Genomic DNA, 19,801 nt, shown 5'->3' on the forward strand with positions numbered 1-19,801 from the left:
GAAGGTTCCAAATTGATTTTATACTTTCTTACATAAGTGAACAAAGCTTAACTTAATTTAAGCTCTTCTTGATGACTTAGGGTCCCCTTTATGAATGTCACTTATTATAATGCAGTGTGTTGTGTACGGATGGCTTTTGAGTGCTAGAAATATTTGTTGCTGCACTGAATGCCTCCAGAATTCTAGGCTGTTCTACTAAATTTTCTCTTTAGTCTTTCTGTCCCCCTAAGAAGTTTTATAGTCACTGTATCATCTCAGCACCTCTAATGTTGGTTTTCCAGTGCTTTCTACATTCTCCTGCCTTTCTTGTTATCTACTAATTCCTCCCCTCTGTAGATTTTCTTTTTCCTCCTCTTGAGACTCTTCAGTTTTCTTTTCTTTGCCAGTCTTCCACTCAACTCTTTCTTGCCTGTTATGGTGGCCAGATCACCTACACACTTAGGACTAAGATTGACCCAAGATACAGGCTGTGCCTTAGAAGCACTATTACCTGGGGCACCTGGGTATCTCAGTCGGTTAAATGGCTGCCTTCGGCTCAGGTCATGATCCCAGGGTCCTGGGATCAAGCCCCACATCGGGGTCTCTGCTCAGTGGAGAGCCTGCTTCTCCCTCTCCCTCTGCCTGCTGCTCTGCCTACCTGCTCTCTCTCTCTATCTCTCTGTCAAGAAAAAAAAAAAAAATTAAAATCTTTAAAAGAAAGAAAGAAAGAAACACTATGACCTTGAGCAATTCAACTTTGAACCTCTCTTACCTCAAATGTAAACCAAGGTGGTCATATATACCTTGCTTTAGAATTAACTGAGATTAATATAATATTAATAATAATAATAATATTAAAAGTTGCTTCATAACCATTGGTGACCATCACTGTTGTTATTATGGCATTTCCGGGACCTGATGAGGAAGAGCTGGAACAGAAGGGATATCTCCAGTGAGCAGAGGGCTGAAGCCATGAGTCAGGATCCTGAGTCCCCAGGGAGTCACAGATCTGCGGATATGCCGGAGTGTACTCTAAAGAGAGATCTAATATATATGGATCTAATAATAATACATGGAGACACGGAGAGGACTGCCTAAATATCTTCCCTGGTTCCGTCTGATGTTGCTTTGTTTTTACCAAAAAAGCACCTCTCTCAAAAAAAAAGAATTGAAACGCTCTTAAGCTATCAATGCTGTCTGACTTCATCCACTCACGGTTTCTTTTTTTTATTTATTTATTTATTTATTTATTTGACAGAGAGAGATCGATCACAAGTAGGCAGAGAGGCAGGCAGAGAGAGAGGGGGGGAAGCAGGCTCCCCGCTGAGCAGAGAGCCCCATGCAGGGCTCGATCCCAGGACCCTGAGATCATGACCCGAGCCGAAGGCAGAAGCTCAACCCACTGAGCCACTCAGGCACCCCCACTCACGGTTTCTTGACAAAGCTAGAGGAGGGGTGTGCCTTTGTCTCTCTCGCCAGGAACAGCTTTCCTGCCTTCATAGCCCCTGCGCACCGAGCTATAGCCAGAGGAGCAAAGGCAGTTGTGTCCCGGGCAGCCTGCCCAAAAGCTGCCATTACACAGGGAGTAGGTACTGAATAACTATACAGTGAGCGAGCGAAAAGAAGAAAAGGCGATCTTTCACTAATACAAACTAAGTAATTCTGTGGCCCAGAGGATGCATGATGTTCAGCAAATGAAAGCAGGTGGCAAAGTAGCTCCCTAGTGTGTACATCACCAGCTAATGTCCATCAGTGGTCAGCAAACGAGTATACTGTGCCAGCATCAATAACCCTCTTAGCTTTGTGCTGTGTTTATGTAACTAATGGCTGCCTTACTAGTAACGCATCATGATGGTGTTTACTGAGCTTGGCAAAGTTAGAAATTATGATTTTGTTTACTCGTGTGTTTCCAGCTGGGGTGCTGAGCTGTTGTTCAGGCTGCTGATGACGATCCTTCCACTCTCAGAGCCCCTAAAGTAGGCAGTTCCATAAACAAACCATCAGCTCGAGAACCAACGTGTCAACACGGACACAATCTGGTTATTTGCTACTTGGCAGTAGTCAGTGTTCAAAGCCTCAAATAATGACTTATTTTGAAAACTCCCTTATGCTTAGATAATAAAGTGGATAGAAGTAAGGTTACAGTGTAATCAGTTTAGTTGGTACTACTCAGTCTTCTATGAGAAGATGAAGCATTTGCATCAAATTAAATATTCGATTTGGGATGATTTGTCTCTTGATCCACACTTGGGCATACCAAACGGAAAGGAAAACCAGAGAGAAAGCCTAGGGGAGGGCCGTGGTTCTAGAATGTTCTCCTCACCTGCAGGAACTAAATTTAGCTCCTTGTGCAGCAAATACTTAGAAAGCAACCACTATATATTAGGTCCCGGGGATGCTACAGTGAGCTAAACCCCACAGAGGCATGAACCCAGTTCCTAAGAACCTTGCCATTCTGTGAGGGAAGAGAGACCCTGACTCAAAGATTGCCGACATGGTGAGAACTAGAAAAAGAGAAACAGGGTGGAGTTTAGGGAAGGTTCTCTGAGGGTGTGATGCTTTGAGTGAATGATGAAGGAGTTTCAAAAGTTGGGAGAGAGGAGGCAGGGGAGGGAGCCTTTGAATGCTGTGATTATTTCAGTTAAGCCACAGAATCCCCCTGTGAGGTAGAAATTATGTTCCACTTTATAATTGAGCCAGCTTGGCTTCCAGAGAAAGCATGTGCAAAGGCCCCAAGGCAAACCTTTGAATAGTGCCACTTGGAGCTACAAAGTCAAAGTCAATGCAAGTGGAGTATGGGGAGCTACGAGAGGGTGGGGGATACAGAAGGACTTGGGGGGGAAGTGATATGAGGGTCTCATAAGCCACTGGAAGGACTTGGTCCTCAAAGCAACAGGAGGATCCTCAGGGATTTTAGGGTGTAGAGATACTAAGCACAAGCAGGTCCTAATGAGCTATGCTTTTCAGAAAGTCCTCCCGGACATATGTGGACAGTAGAAGTGTATGTGGGAAGCCTGGCAGTGATCCAGGGAAGACGTGAGTTGATGCAGGGGTGGGGGCAGGGGGAAGCAAGGTGCAGGTGGGTAGAAAAGATCAGATTCAGCAGATATAGCAGGTGGAGTGTACAGGTTCCGGAGTGACTGGATAGAAAGAGAGGCGGGTAGTAGCTTATTCAGGAGGGCCCTTTTTGAGTCTGTGACAATTAACCCATGACAGTCGTATTAGTTACACCTTCCTGAGTGCTTGCCATGCCATTTTGCAGATGAGAACATTGAGGCTGACTAGGGAAGTACCTATCAATAAATGACTTAACTGGGACTTGAACCCAAGTCTGACTCTTTCTACTTCATTTACAGATTTAATGTTCTGTCCCATTAGATTGTTTTCTCATCTGGTCAACTGAGACCATAGCTTTTTTTCTCCTCCACTCAATTCAGCTATATGTGGAACCCCTATATTCTCCTAATTCTTTTGTTATCAGTTATCAGATTTGGGCCATGCTGGGTTTACGTGAAAGCCCTTTCAAATGTAGCAGGGGCCAAAGAAGCCAGTTTCATGGAATCTGGTTTGTCTGGCAGTATTATATGTCGCCTTACCCTCATAAAAATGCAGCTTTTTGTTTGTTTTAATGAGCACAGGTGGCCCTTAGACCTGCTTGGCTCCTAGAGGAAGGAATTGCGTAGGAGTGACCTTTGAGGGGAATCCCAGCCAGGGGGCTCTTTGAAAGGCTGGGAGGTGAGCCATCCTGTACCCTCAGCCCTCGTGCTGGCACTTCAGAGAAGAAAGAGGCTCTGGAAACAGGCTTGTGGCTCTGGCGACTCATCCACACCTTTTTTGGACAGAGAAAAATCCTCTGCTGCTTGCTGAGAAAGTAAGGCAGTCAAGTATTTCTTGAACAATCTATTGAGGACCTGCTGTGTGCCAGACGTGCATCGTGATCTCTGTTCTCGTGGCACTCTTGCTGTAGCGGCAATTAAAAATGTAAATCACTGGAGACTGTGGTAGGTGTCAGAGGAAATCAACAGGATCGTGCATGAGAGGACCGTGATAAACTTGCAGCTCAACTTCCTCGCCTGGTAAAAACGAGAACCGTGGTAGAACTTGCCTGTCAAGGCTGTTTTCAGGATTAACTCAGGTGTTAGATTAACGTCTTGTGTTGAGAACCATGCCTGGCATATCAGCTGAACGTTTTGTCTGTGTTATTAGCAGTTAATATCCTTGTTATATAATAAGTGGGGGAGACTCTGTCCAATTAAGGCAGTCAGGGAGGACCTCCTGGAGGAGATGACTTTCAAGCTGAGACATGAGAGACGGGAAGGATCGGGGCATGTGAATAACTGGGGAGACGAAGACCGGAGGCCGAGAGGGAGCACCCGATCTCTCAGTCTCTCCCCGAGACAGAAAGGAGAGCAGCAGTCCCTGGAGCTGAGAATGGCAAGTGAATCGAGTTCAGGGCCACAGGACGGACAAGGCCCCGACCAGGCAAAGAATTTGGATTTTACTCTTCAGATAGGGCAGGGGGATGGAGTGCACTGCATTAAAATTCTCAGCCTTGCAGCCATGTGGGGCACGAAGTGTGAGGGTGAAAGCTGCCAGACCCAGTGGGGAGCAGGGGGTGCTCGTGGGGTGGTGGGAGGCAGAGGGTGAAGACCGAGTAGGGAGCCGTGTATTCGTCTCCAGAGCTGCCAGAACAAATTACCACAACCTGGCTGTCTTAGAACAACTGGAATTGATCCTCTCACAGTCCTGGCAGCTGGGAGTCTGAGATCAAGGCTTTGGCCAAGCCGGGCTCTTCCCGAAAGCTCTAGGAATCCTACCTTGTACCTTACAGCTGCCTCAGCGTCCGGGGCCAGTCCATGCCTCGCTGCGACCTCTGCCTCCTTCTTCACGGGTGTTCTCCCTGGGTGTCATTGTGGCTCTAAGTCTCTTCTTCTAAGTACACAAGGGCTGTTCTAATCCAGTGCAACCTCCTCTTGACTTTCTTTCTTTCTTTTTTTTTTTTTTAAAGATTTTATTTTTATTTATTTGACAGACAGAGATCACAAGTAGGCAGAGAGGCAGGCAGAGAGAGGGAAGCAGGCTCCCTGCTGAGCAGAGAGCCCGATGCGGGGCTCCATCCCAGGACCCTGAGATCATGACCTGAGCTGAAGGCAGCGGCTTAACCCACTGAGCCACCCAGGCGCCCCTTGACTTACTTTCTTAATTACGCAGGCAAAAATGCTTTTTCCAAGTAAGATCACGTCCGCAGGTGGGACTTCAATGTCACTTTGTGGGTGTGTGGCGAGGGGCTGTTGGAGGAACACAGTTCAATCCACAGCGGGTGTATGAGTCTGGCCACGCCTCTGGGGGGCTGTGCTGGCTGGAGAGAACCCCCATGTCCCACCTCCTAGGGCGAGAGCGGCCACCAGCCTTGCGCATGCTTTCTCCCTATCAGGCGGGGCTCGCCGGCTCTGTGGCTCTTCCTGGTTGCTTCTTCCAGGCAGGCAGTAGGTGGTGCAGAGGTGGGCAGTGCTGCTAAAGAATGATCCTCCTTTCTCATCTGTCTCCACAAAACCACTTCTGCTTCAGGGCACCAAGAACTCAGGACTCTTTTTCAGTGTGTCCCCAGCAACTCTGACCAGGCTATGGATATAGGTGGCTTTTCTTAGATGTGTAGGAGTGAGGAGACCTGGGGTTCATCCCCGGTCCTTCTTGTAGGGTGTGACCTTGAGCAAATCATTGAACCTCTTGACTTTAGGCCCCTTCCTCTGTAAAATGAGGATCCTAGAGTGGTCCAGGGGCTCTCCACCTTGAGGATGCATCAGAAATCACTTGGAGGACTTGTGAAAACACAGGTGGCTGGGCTCCACCTCAGAGCATCTGAGTCTGTAGGTCTAGGATGGGGTCTGAGAATTTGCATTTCTAGAAAATTCCTAAACTTGGTTGTCACGGTGGGTCTGGGAACCACACCTTGAAAATTATCAGCCTAGACAATCTATGAGATTTCTGCCAGTGATGCTATTGGGTGAGAAGGGATAGGTTTAGGATACGTGGACGGGGATAGATCCAATAAGGCTGGAAGAGTTGTAGCAGGTGGAGAGAGAGAGGTATCAAGAATGAGCTTTGAATTTTGTCTTGAGAAACTGGGTAGAAGGTATGCCTTTAACTGAGATGGCAAACCTTCCCTTTGAGATTGGCGTTACCACATTCATATTACAGATGAAAAAAAAAAAAAACCAGGGGACTCAGAAAAACTAAGTCACCTTGCCCAAAATTATCCACCTAAGGAGAGGAAGAAGCCAGTTCAAGCCTCTGACTCCAAAGACCCTAATTTACACACTGCTCAGTACTGCCCCCTGCCTTTGGAGCTCTCATCCTCAGGCAGCGTAGATGAAATCATGGAAAATGGGTTGGGGGGCGGAGAGGAGGACTTCTTGGCAGTGAAGGCTGGTGGGTGGGATTGTCACTGAGAGAGAAGAGCAGCTTGAAAGAGTAACATTTTTCTAGGGAATCACATTAAATAATCAGAGTGGCTTATACCTGTGTCAGGCTGAACCGAGATTGACAGCTAATAAAAGCCCAGTAATTACAGGAAAACATCAGATTGAAAAGTGCAGAGATTCTTGAAACACCTGAAGCCATTTAATATATCTTATGTTTGCTCCAGACCAACAAGCAGCTCCCAGAGCAAGACTGGTCTCATTACTGAGCTAATGGACATTATGCTCTGAGGTACCTTTCCCTCTGCCAAATAAATCAGAATTTTAAAAAGTGAAGCCTGAGATTGCCATGCTGCAAATGTTTGCAAGGACATCACTGAGTGTTTTAGGTGTCAAGTTTAATTTGACTTGGCCTGGTCTATTCTCTTAAGAAAGGCTCAGGAGACATCAGCTGGGTCACAGGGAGAATTCCTTCTGCTCCTGCTCTCTGGGCTGTGACAGAAATCAGACCTTGATTCCCTGAGCGTGCCTCCTCAAGCAAGGATTGCTCCTGTCGCCTGAGCCCAAAGGAGTAAGTTGTGATGCAAGTTGTCATGCCCCACTGTTCTCTGATGGAGGGGGGACTAGGTAGAAGGAGAGAGACTCACTCACACCTTCTAAAACACGCTAAAACCTTCCTGGGCCCCTACTAAGTTGCAGACACTGCCCTAGGTACCGGGATGATGACAAATGCTTACATATTAGCCAAGAGCAAAAGTGAGGGCAAAAATAAAATGGTAAGCTCCGTGTTTGTGTCCGTCCGCGCGGTGCACGCTTCCCCCAGAGAGCCAGGCTGCCCGTCTCCCACGGGCCCCTCTCCTGCACACATTGGGGGCCTGACGAGGCTGCAACTCTGAGCACCAGTGGCCTCCATGCATTGTAGATTTTCCTGGGCATTTTTTTACTTCACAACAGCTCTAATGACCTTGGCATCAAGCTCTTACTGGGGATTAATAACTGGCTGGGCTTAATGGCCCTCACCGTGTCCTGGGCCATTTTCCTAGCCAGCCATTAATTCCAAGCAGTGCCCTCAGCTCTGGCCATTATGGCTCCCTGGACGGGGAGGCTGTCCTGAGGCAAAGGGCCACAGCCGCCTTCTCTGCAGACAAACTTTCACATTATACGCCCCGCCTTCTTCTCCCCATGGCATCTAGCACACAGGGCTGGGGTCTTTAGGCAAACACCTGGTTAGGGCACCACATCGTGTCTTCTCTTTATGTCTCAAGAGGGTGGCTTTCTCAGAGAACAGACAAGGCAGGCCGTTGGGTCTCATTCACTCGTTTACCAATCTACCCATCTGTTATTCAGTGTTAATTGAGTGCCTCTTATGGGGTCAGGAAGCAAGAGAGATGATCAATATTAGATACATATTAGAGTAATCTAATATTGGCGTCTCTGTGTCTTACCAAAGGATGGGATACCTCACTAAATGGGGCTTTAAGGAAAATGTCCCAGAATCAAGGGACTGAGCACTATGAGGAAAAAGTCAGAGAGGAGGCCCGGCTAGCCAGTGAGTTCCCCGGGAGCTGCCTGCACTCCTGCCTTCTCCATGGAACTTTAGATCCCAGACGTGCTAACAGAACTGCAAGTTCACTTTCCCGTCCTCTGCTCGGTGATTCATGAACCCAGCATCTGAGTGCTTAACGGAGGAACATGTGAATACGGCATCAGGAATCCTAACTCACCAAGGCATGTGTATCTCCACCCTTATCATTAAGACACCAAGGATTATAATCATCCTGGGATGTGGAGGAGCGTGGCTCTCTCGGAGGACCCATAACGCATCCTGAGAAACAGGGTCATGGAATTTGTATAATTTCTAGTCATCCTGCCTCCCCAGACATCATCTGTCCTTCCAAAGGCAGAAAACAGACTTCATTTCCTCCTTTGGAAGTGATTCAGCCTTTGGTACACGCTCTTCTCAGCTGCGGGAAATGTAACATTCTGTTTAGAACCGCAATTGTCATTTTATTGGCACCACTTACCAGAAGACACTTAAGGCATAATTCAGACTTCACTCTTATGCTCATTGTTTGGTATCTGCACAAGGCAAAGAGTGGGTGTTGTCGCCCGAGGTAATCAATCCTTTGGAGCCCAGGCAGATGGGCAGGAATCATGAGGGAGGAATTTCTGGACTGGGCGGACCCAGCGTATGTGGGTGGTGGCCAGTGACCACAGAGGATCAGTAGGGCACATTCAGGAAACTTTGCCTTCCCTGGAAGGGTCTTCTGCTCACCTCACATGCACAGAGGCGGGAGACAGAAGGCACTGGAATTTCCATAGGTGACACGGGGTTCACCTGTCAACCAGCCTGTGCTCTGAGAATCACAGCAGAATAATTAATTATGGGGGAGAGAGATGCAAAGACTTCTCTTCAGAATGTTTTCCCCAGTAAAAATAAGCACAATGTCTTGTAATTATCAGTCATGCTAGAAAATTCAAGATGATAATTTAGGGTGAGTCTGATGAGAAAAAGTAGGTTCCAATGGCCTGAGGGTCCAATGAAATGAAATCCTACGAAGTGACCTTATTAAATAAATGTATTAAGTTACACGGTACCTCACCGGTGTACTGAGTGCTCAGTAAGTGACTTTTAAATGAATGAATGAATAAATGTCATGCGGCCACAAGTATCTAGTTGATCTCCTCTTTGTTTTATAAGTTAGAACGCTAAGGACCTGACATAAAGTTCAGACCTGGGTCTCCTGACCCTAATCATCACAGAGGAACATGGTATTTGCAGATACCCCTGTCAATCTTGTAGGACATTTTTTAGTGGGTTTCCCCACGAGTAGAGGTTTCCTAGGATGCAGGCTTTCCAATATGTCCCAAACAACCCCTAACAAATTGGGTGGGTTGTTCACCCTGAGTGCCTGAGTCTGCCCTGCAGATCCTCTTGCTCCACCATTGACCCTCCACCAGCCCTCACCGCCAAGCTCCCACCTCTACTTCCCTCCCGGCCAACCAGGCTCAGGCTCTGCCCCTTCGGTTCAACTGAGAGTCTTGTGGCCAGCACCGCCAAATCCAGAGAACACTTGCCAAGTCTGGTTTCACTTATCCTCTCATGTCTTGTGACCCCATCGACCAGCACCTCTTCAAAGTTTCCTCATCTGTCGGTTCCCTTTGCTCTGTCCTTTCCTGGTCCGCCACCCCTCCAGCTCCTCCAGACCAACTCCAGTGTTCCCTCACCTTTGGTCTCATGGCCCCGTGTGCCTAATCGATTCTAGCACTTACTCCCCGGTCCTGTAATTGCTTCTCTGGGGGGCACACTCACTTAGATTGGGTGCCCTCCTGAGAGGAAGGTCAGGATCTTTTTTATCTATATCACCCAGTTCAGTGCCTGAGACATGATAGGAACTCCATGGTTGAACAGATCATTTGACTTTCCCTCTTCATCTTTTCTGTGTGGAGTGTTCAGGCAAAATCAGAAAAAAGAAGACTAAGTATTTCCCCCTTCCTTTGTCCCATGAAATTGCTCCTCACCCCGAGCCGTTCGTTCAGGGGATTCAGACGGGCTTCTGGCTCTGGGTTCCAGGAGGAGAGGAATGGGGACCAGTTTCTACACATCTGTAATGCAGCTATTCCTCAAAGAAAGATCTTTTTTTTTTTTTTTAAGATATTATTTATTTGTCAGAGAGAAGGAGAGTGCACACACACAGGCAAGTGGAGGGGCAGACAGAGGGAAAAGCGGCTCCTCAAGGAGCAGGGAGCCCGACCCTGGGATCATGACCTGAGCCGAAGGCAGACGCTTCACTGACTGAGCCACCCAGGCATCCCGGGAAGATTTGGTCTTAAGTACCTTCTACTCTCCTTCACTTAAGGCTCTAGATGGATGGGGTCTACTGTTAACGGGGCTCCAAGGATTGGACATATTGGATACAAGACCTTGGTCACTTTACCGCATCCAGCCGGCCCCGTGCCCTAAAAGAGATAACACTACTGGTTAAGAAACAGCATCACTGAGCTTTGGGGGTTGAGAGAAGAAGGAAAGAAGGCAACGACTTAAGAAGACATCTCACGGCACATGTTCGATTTATTTTACTGCACCGTGGTGCTGTGATGGTTAATCCCATGGGCTCTGCAGTCTGCTTTCCTGGGTTTGAATCTCAGCTCTACCACTTCCTAACTGTATGGCCTTGAGCAAGCTCCTTACTTTCCCTATCCCTTAAAATTCTCATTAGTAAAATAGGGGTGATAATATAATACCCTTCTTATGGGATTATTTGAGGAATTGATGCAATTACATAAAAAGCTCAGAACAGTGTCTGACCCATAGAGACATCTCATTGCTTTTAGCAAAAGTGGTCTCTCTCCATTGTCCGCCCCACCTCCAACCCCCGCCTTGCTGTGCTTTAAACAGCCCCCTTGACTAAGACTTTCGCACAGACCTCATCCTCTCACACTCTATTGCATGTTCTGACTGACCCACTGTCCCTCACTAAAGTGTAAACTTCGAGGGGCTTCTGTTTTTGCATTCCATTTGCATTCTCACTGCCCATCATAGCGCTTGTCACCTGAGAGTAATTGGGTGTCAAATGAATGATGAGAATTTGCAACGGTAGAATCTCCACTTCATAAGCTTCTACATCAATTATCAACCCGAAGTGATCAGCACTGACTTAGTGAGTGTCTGCAATCACTCCACTCCGACAGGTAATCCCAAGAACGGTCTCATTACCCAATGATCACCGCGCCAGCTCCTATGTAAGGACTGGGTTCACCCCCCCCCCACCCCCTGCAACTGCTATTTTTCAAATACTGGCAATTTCAAATGGCCTGGTCTAATGCTGTGTGCATTTTCATCCAACCAAGATAGAATGGAGCATTTGTTATCCTCATTTGAAGATGAGAAACCCAAGATTCTCACAGGTCAGTGGCTTGCCAAGGTCCCACAGTTAATAGGTAATGGAGACAAGGCTGGACGGGTCGTATAACCCCCCAGAGCTGGTGCCCTTGGCGACCACGCAGTGTGGGAAGGTGGCTGTCCTCAGGTGCCCTTGCCTGGTTCTGAAGGCAGAGCTGTGGCTCAGGAAACTCCCAGGCTAAATAGAAGGACTAAGCGGGATCCGACTTCCCAAAACCAGGCAGGGAGCCAACGTGTCCTGTTCAGTGCTCACAGGGAAGAAGGGCAGAGGCTCTGGGGCACGTGTAACAATGCAGCTCTCCTTCAGACCATTCTTGATTGTCATTTTCTTGTGCACTTGCTGGCCTTGGCCTCAGGCCCTAATTACATTATCTGCAAACAGCAACTAAGAGATATTTCTCATTAAACATGAACAGGGGAATGTTTAATGTGTGGGAACGTAGGCGTTCAGAAAGCAAATCATTGGTTCAAGGTGTTGAAATGAACCTTGTCATTGGAGTTGTCCCTGGTGGGCTTCCACAGGGCACGTGTTCACCGGCTGAGGTCGGTGCTCTGAGCCTGAGGATTTTTTTTTTTTTTTTTTGCTTTGTTCTGTTTTGTTTTGTTTTTACATTTTTGAAGATGGACCAACTCAGTCTTGCGCCCTGTCCTTTTAAAACAGAGAAACTATCCTAGTTGTCCTTTCAAAATTATGGCATCTGAGGGATTACCACATGGATGTGCTCCCCCCTCCCCCTGCCATGTGATTCTTAGGCGATGTTTATTCAGGATAAACATATTTGTACAGCAGCCAAGAATATTGATACGCACTTAACTTTCAATAACGTGACTTAAGAACTTCCAAGCTCATGTCAGAGCAAATGCTAGTGTAGTCTCTACTTTATTTTGGGGGTAACTTTGGATTCAGGAAGACCTGGGTTTGAAGGCGTGACTTCAGTGCTTGCTAGTTATGCGTCCTTGGGCGGATTTCTTTCCATCGCACCTCTGTAAAATGGCAGTGACAGCGACCTTGCAGGGTTGATATGGGGATTTGGTTATTTAATATCAGTAAAGCCCAGAGTCCAGGGTTTGACAGGTCAGTGCAAGCCCTCTTGCGGTCTTGTCATCTGCTTTGGGAGACAACGAAAGGAAGGGCTGATGAGGCCTCAGCAGCAGGGATAGAGGCTGGCATGGGAGGGGTAGAGGGGGACCCGGCAGCCCTTAGCGGCAGCGAAATGACCCGCTGATGCAAGTGAGGGTGGCCTGCTGATGGAGTCCTTCCCCCCTCTGCCTTCTAGCCCCTGAAAATGCACTGCGGGGACTGTGCCTTGGTGACCAGCTCGGGGCACCTGCTGCGCAGCCGGCAAGGCCCCCAGATAGACCAGACGGAGTGTGTCATCCGCATGAATGACGCGCCGACGCGTGGCTACGGGCGCGACGTGGGCAGCCGCACCAGCCTGCGGGTCATCGCGCATTCCAGCATCCAGAGGATCCTCCGCAACCGCCACGACCTGCTCAACGTGAGCCAGGGCACCGTGTTCATCTTCTGGGGCCCCAGCAGCTACATGCGGAGGGACGGCAAGGGCCAGGTCTACAACAACCTGCAGCTCCTGAGCCAGGTGCTGCCGCGGCTGAAGGCCTTCATGATCACGCGCCACAAGATGCTGCAGTTCGACGAGCTCTTCAAGCGGGAGACCGGCAAAGACAGGTAGAGGGCCGGGCGGGGCAGGGCGGGGCGGGGAGGGGCGGGGCCGCGGGGTAGGGAGGGCGAGGACGCGTCGCCCCCTGGCCGCGCTGCTGGCCTAGTCACCCAAAGCAAAACTTTGGCTGAGGCTTTTTGTGGGGGGCCCGCTGCTCATGCTATTGGTAGAGCTCGCCTCCAGGGGGCCCTGGTCTCCCAGCTGCTCCAACCGAACTCATTAAGACCAAGTTAGCGAAGCACTGAGACTCTGCATGGGTAATTCAAGGCCAAGTCCTTATTTGGGAGGGGCAGGCTACACAGTTGCTCCCTTACCCAGGTAGTAAGTGCAAGATAATAGTTTTATTGCATTTCCTTTTACTTGTGAGAATACCGACCTCAGGGAGGGTATGGGTTTATTCTTGTCTTTCGAAGCAAAGGTGCATTCAGTGCATCGATTTTTTAAAATATATTTTTTAAAGATTTTATTTATTTATTTGACAGAGAGAGATCACAAGTAGACAGAGAGGCAGGCAGAGAGAGAGAGAGAGAGAGAGAGGGAAGCAGGCTCCCTGCTGAGCAGAGAGCCCGATGCGGGGCTCTATCCCAGGACTCTGAGATCATGACCTGAGCCCAAGGCAGCGGCTTAACCCACTGAGCCACCCAGGTGCCCGATTTTTTAAAAATATTTTATTTATTTATTTATTTGACAGACGGAGATCACAAGTAGGTAGAGAGGGAGGGGGAAGCAGGCTCCCTGCTTAGCAGAGAGCCGGATGTGGGGCTGGATTCCAGGACCCTGAGATCATGACCTGAGCTGAAACCAAGAGTCAGCCTCTCAATCCACTGAGCCACCCAGGTGCTCCTATTCACTTTTTTAAAGTTTTATTTATTTAAGTCATCTCTGCATTCCGTGTGGGGCACAAATACACAATCCCAAGATCAAAAATCACATGGTTTTCCAACTTAGCTGGCCAGATGTCCCTGAATTAACACATTTTTAAAAATAAAATGAAATGAAACCATACACACGCACATATGTGTATAAGCTCAGTCATGATGTGAAATGTTATTTCTTGTTATAGGTCAAAATATTTTGAAAAGCACTGATCTAGGGGATGAGGGAATGAGGAAGAGGCTTTCTCCAAAAGATATAATTAAGCTGAGACTTGGGCCAATAAGTATTTATCCAGGTAAAGAAGAAGCTGGGAAGGGGAGGGAAACCTCCCTGTGGGTCCAGGGCTCAGAGGTGAGAGAACACACAAGGGGTTGGAGAAAAGTCCTCTAAGGCTCCAATCCTGAGGGCTACTGGCGGGGGTGGGGGGGGGTGGCCCTTGAGGAGGCCAAGATGAAGGGCCACCAGCTGGCCCAATCTAGGTGAAAAAGAAAGGACAGCTAGGTATCAAAAGGCATGGCACAGTGTTGTCTAAATACACAGCTCGAGGCTGGAATTCTGACTCTATCTTTCACTAGTTACGTGACCCTGGACAAGTTATCTAACCTTGCAGTGACCTCAGATGAGAAAAGGGCATAGCAACTAGGCTCATAGGACTGGTCTGATGATTAAATTTGCTTCCTTAATTCTAAAACATGTAATTTTATAATTAATATATATTTAATGATATAATTTACCTCCTTCCCTTACAAAAACTGTTGCTGGGTTGATTTCTTAAAACTAAAAAGACATGATAAACAAAATGAAAAACATAAAGTATGAAATCCATGGTTAGGCTAGGTTGGGGAACTTACTATCAGAGAGCAGGGTCTTAGAGAAAGACCAAAGCTTTGCCCCAACTTCTTTGTGTGGAGGACCATTCTTTTTAAATTCTGGAAACCTGGGGACCTTTTAAGAGCAGATCCAGGCCAGGGTAAGCATGGCATGTGACGGACAAAAGAGGGGAGAGCTGGCTGCTGGCCCTGTGGCCTCCTTCCCTACAGGCCCAGTGGCCTCTGTGGTTAGCCCAGCCAGCAGATCACGTAGGAGATCCTGGTCATCACGAAATCCAATTTTACTGCCCTGCAAAAACCACAAATCAGAGGGACTGTCACACATATGAATGAGTTATTTAACTAGCAGAGCATTTTATAAGGGAAGAAGAATGAAAGGAGTTATTTACAGTTTCATTTTTGCTGGTTGGAAAATTCGAAGTAAGTAGTAACACTCCTCAATAGAAAACACTTCCCCTCTTTGTAGTTTAATGGTTTTTGTTAATTTAAGAATTCCTGAAATGTGGCTGCAGTCTAAGCTATTTAAGGTAACTACACATTGCCCTGCATCTTCTTAAGGGATTATTTTAAGTTGGTAACTTGGAGACCAATCACTTCACCTTTTGGTCACTCAGATCTTCAGGAAACACACTCACATGGAGACATATCTTTTTCATTAAGCTAATTAAATTCTGACCAGTGAAAACTTTGTTCTGTGGGTCGGTCTCTCTGGTGAACCCAGCTGGTAGAAGGAACCAAGTCTTTGTGTACTGGCTACTGGGCCTCTCACGTGCAGACATCCATCTACAAGGTTTCATACAGTTCCTTTTCAGGAGAATCACACTTATGGATGTGTAGGGTGCCAATGACATTGTCGCTTCTGGAATCTCTGTGCCTCTTACCTTTAGGAACCTGTCTTAAAGAGGCTAATATTGTATTGACTCAGTATTCTCATATGCTCATATTCCTTACGTGGATACTCCAAGCTAAGAGAACCAAGGTAGAAATAGCCCCTCAGAACAAATGTGTTTCTGAACATTAAAACACAAAACATTCAGGGAGTCCAAGAATATTTCTTCTCTGTATGCTTTCCTTAAAACCCAGCCAAACAGGAAGATGTATTACAGGTACCCAAAATGTGGAATGTCTAATTTTGTACATCTCATGATCAGGACATTCATTCAGGCTGTTATTTGGGGGGGGGGGAACAGAATAATTCAATAGATTTTGATGTAGAGAAGTTTCACTCTACTTAAAAGTGGAGGGGGAAATATGGCCCAGGAAGAATCTGCAATTAAGAAGTGTGACAAATGACAGAGATGGCCAAGTGGTATTCTTGGATATTAGAAAGTAACTGTACTTGAAAATAACTTTCTAATTGAATAAGGGTGTATTAGGAAAATATGATTCAGAACCAATATTATAGTAATTAGATAAAGGAAGCATAAATGAAATAACTGCAGGAAGAATATTTCCATAGAGATTATAAATGAGATTCTGGTGGAGCAGAAAGGCCTTTAATTGTAATTTAGTGTGCACTATAGAATTATCAGCTCCGTGTGTTACTTCATCATATAAAAGAATATCTGATCATTTTCCCTAATAAGCACATGACAGCTCTTCATATTCCTTCATTATAGCTGATTAAGTGTAAAAACAGTAGATATTCCTTTGCTGGAAAAAGAGTTCAGATCTTTTCAGAACGACAGCACAAGGCACTTGCAGCTGGATAGCACGTGATCCCAGAAGGCTACTCTTTCCGGGGTCTGGGGAATTCTAAGTGACACTTGAAAGAACTCTTCACGGGGGCTTCTTTTGTCCTTCACTACGCATTCTCCCCCATTGCTACCCACGAAACCTCTTTCTGTAGAGCCACACCCTCTAGTATTTCTGGCCGTGCCTGACAGCCTCTACTATATCTCACAAAAGAAAGCCAAGAGAACGGGGAGTTTCTGCCACGGGGAGAACCCTCTTGGCGCTGCCGACAACCCTGAAAGCACAGGGACACAGTCTCTTCATGGGTCTCCCAGCTTCTCGGTTATTCACTGACCCAGTGTGAGTCTCGAACACTTGGCTGTTGCACCACACAGCCCGGCGGGTGAAGACAGATTCTAACTTGAGGCAAGAGACCTTCCCCTTTCCCTTCTTCAGTCAGCTATCTCTGCTCTGCCTCACCTCCTTCAGTCCCATAGTGGTTGGTTGGTTGGTTGGTTTTTTAAGAGAGAGGAGTGGGAAGGGAGAGGGAGAGAGAGAGAATTCCAAGTGTCTCACAGCCAACACAGAGCCCGTCGCAGGGCTCGATCTCAGGGTCCTAAGATCACAACCTTGAGCTAAAATCAAGAGTCAGATGGTCAACTGACTGAGCCACCAGGTTCCCTAAGTCCCAGAGTTCTTATGAATATACAGCCTTGGGGAGAAAGAAGAGGATCGTTAATAGCTCTGTAGGCTGGAGGCTCCAGAATTTCGTCCTTACTGCCCTGATGATTGATGGTGGATCCCTCACCAGAGCCAGCAGTGGAGTTGGAAGGATAGCAATTTCTTCAGGGATGCTAAAAAAACACAACACACACACTGAAAGTAATGGCTGAATTATTTGCTTCATTTGCTCCAATCTGGCCACCAAGAGAGGAGGAAGGGGTCTCGATGTATCAACACACTAGACTCTTTTTATGGTGTTCTCTCACTTAGTCCCTGGAGTAGCTCAGGAAGCCAAGGCCTGCGTTACAGATGGGCAGTCCGGGCTCATGAACGATGAGCAATAACCCACCTCAGGTCATTCCGCTGGCCTGTGGTATAACAGCCAACGTACAAACCCATGATGTTCCCCTCCTTAGGAGCTTTGAAAATGTACTTCCTGGGGCACATGGGTGGCTCAGTCATTAAGCGTCTGCCTTTGGCTCAGGTCATGATCCCAGGATCCTGGAATAGAGCCCCGCATCGAGCTCCCTGCTCAGCGGGAAGCCTGCTTCTCCTTCTCCCACTTCCCCTGCTTGTATTTCCTCTCTGTCTCTCTCTGTCAAATAAATAAATAAAATCTTTACAAAAATAAAAAATAAATTAAAAAAAAAATGTACTCCCTGGGCTAGTACTGGGTCAAGGGACAATGTTATGGAAAGCTAAAATGAGTAAAGGGATTAAGAACTACAAAGTGGAAACCACAAACTCAGTCATGACTGCATCACCCATTCCTGTCAGGTATTTGACAAGATAAAAGACTCCTTATTATGCTGCTTTGCTTTTATGGTTTTTTTGTGGGATTGGGGGGGCCCATATGTGAAATGGAAATAATGCAAAATGATTCGCAAAAAGTCTTCTTCCTTCTCAAAGAGGGGTGCTACACTGTGCAAACAGAAAAGCTTTTCAGCAACTCTGGTATTCACATCACATATGGTGCTATGGCCGGGCAAAGTCAGACAGTCTGACCTTGGGAATAAGGTGTTTGAAACCGGCTAATGAGGCATACCATAAGCACCGGGGAAAAAAAAGCAAAAGCCGCAACCCCCTAAGAATTGAAATTAATATCCACAGCAGCAAAGCAATGGTAGACCGAGTCATTCTCAGAGGGTCAAATTAGACCTTGATGTTACGTCTCCACAGTTATCCTTAGGCGTGGCACATGGCTGGAGCTCAGCACAGGTGTTTGAATGGGCAAATGAATGAATTTAGGAACACACACATTCACTCCTTAAATTTTGTCAATTCAGTCTTCTAATAAAAAAAAAAAAAGTTTTAGAGGGCTCTGGATGTTCTGAGGTAAAATAAAGCAAATGCTCAATTAAGCATAAGCATTCCTGTGGTCCTTTTTCTCTAGTAATTAGCCCTTTCCCAAATGAATGCACTCTTCCTAAAAGAAAAGACATTCAATCAAGATGTCAATGTTAATTCGTCTAACTGAAGGCAAGCTTTTACCCCAAGATTGTTTGATCGATCAATAGATATCAGTCAATACATAGTCACATCTGTGTGTTTATACATCTTCATTATTCAGCCTGCTTGGGGAACAAGGAATATTTCTAATTAGTCAAGTATTCTAGTTAATAAAGAGTTGACACGTGGGGACTGTCACCTTAAAGAGCTTGGGTTGTGGTCCTACACACTTACACCCTGAAACACTCTCATCATCTCTGATGATATAGAAGTCGCTTGAGCACCCTTTCCTGTCATAACCCACCATGGCGGAAAATGGATGTCATTTATCACTTACTGTGGAATACGATGCTATTGGTGAGCGATTTCTACCTGGTAAAGTTACAGCTGTTTACTGACTGAATAGAGAGAGAGAGTCAGCCTTGCTCCCCAAAGGATTTAAGATGGTCGTGGTTGTAATGATGACTTCAGCAGCTTGTGGACTTCTCTGTTGTTGCTTCCAGGAAGATCTCCAACACTTGGCTCAGCACCGGCTGGTTCACGATGACGATCGCGTTGGAGCTCTGTGACAGGATCAATGTGTACGGCATGGTGCCCCCAGACTTCTGCAGGTAGGATTTATTCTGCAAGTGTGATTCTTCAGCAGGGTCGTGCAGGGCTTACAAAGGTCTGATTCCAAGTATCAGCCATGAAACCTGTCTAACTGTCTTCTCGAAGCAATTAATTAACACGTCCCAAGTTCTGGTTCTAGAAACAACAAACAGCATTTAATTATGTGATATAAAATATTGAAAGTTTTTGTTTGCACTGCTGGAGAACTAATCCGTCTTGTGGGCTCCTGTAGCCTCTGAATATTTATCAACCACAAGTAATGCAATAATTGGCATAATATTAATGATGAGCAAGCATTAAGGAATATTAGTTTTATTCTCATTTGAAAGGAATGCAGTAATTTTTAATGAATTAAAGAGGGCAATTTCTTTGACGGTAAGGCCTGTTTGCTAAAATTAAAATATTGCTCTGGGCCTCTTTTCCTCCCCACGTCAGTAGCCTTGGTTTGTACTTGTAAGGCCAAAAGCACAGACATAATGATTTTGATGTGCCACTTTAAAGGGAACAGACGCACATCTCCCCTGCTACCCCTCCCCCCATACGGGCCCAGCCAACACCGGGTGTGCACACACAGCCGCACCGGGAAAACCTCAGGGCCTGGTTTGCGGAAACTGGTTTGAAAATCCACCTGTGATTGAGAGTAGCGATGCCGGTACG

General features: G+C 46.8%; 1 protein-coding gene across 1 annotated transcript in view; it reads left to right on the top strand.

The window, feature by feature from the left end:
• The window catches only part of ST6GALNAC5 (ST6 N-acetylgalactosaminide alpha-2,6-sialyltransferase 5), a 169,337-nt gene that overhangs the window by 133,924 nt on the left and 15,612 nt on the right, over positions 1-19,801 (top strand). The window contains exons 3-4 of the mRNA XM_082686618.1: positions 12,579-12,988; positions 19,036-19,143. Of these exons, the coding sequence (XP_082542744.1) occupies positions 12,579-12,988; positions 19,036-19,143 (518 nt within the window). The remainder of the gene's footprint in view (positions 1-12,578; positions 12,989-19,035; positions 19,144-19,801) is intronic.

Source organism: Mustela nivalis, assembly GCF_964662115.1.
Source record: "Mustela nivalis genome assembly, chromosome: 10".
Classification (NCBI taxonomy): Eukaryota; Metazoa; Chordata; class Mammalia; order Carnivora; family Mustelidae; genus Mustela; species Mustela nivalis.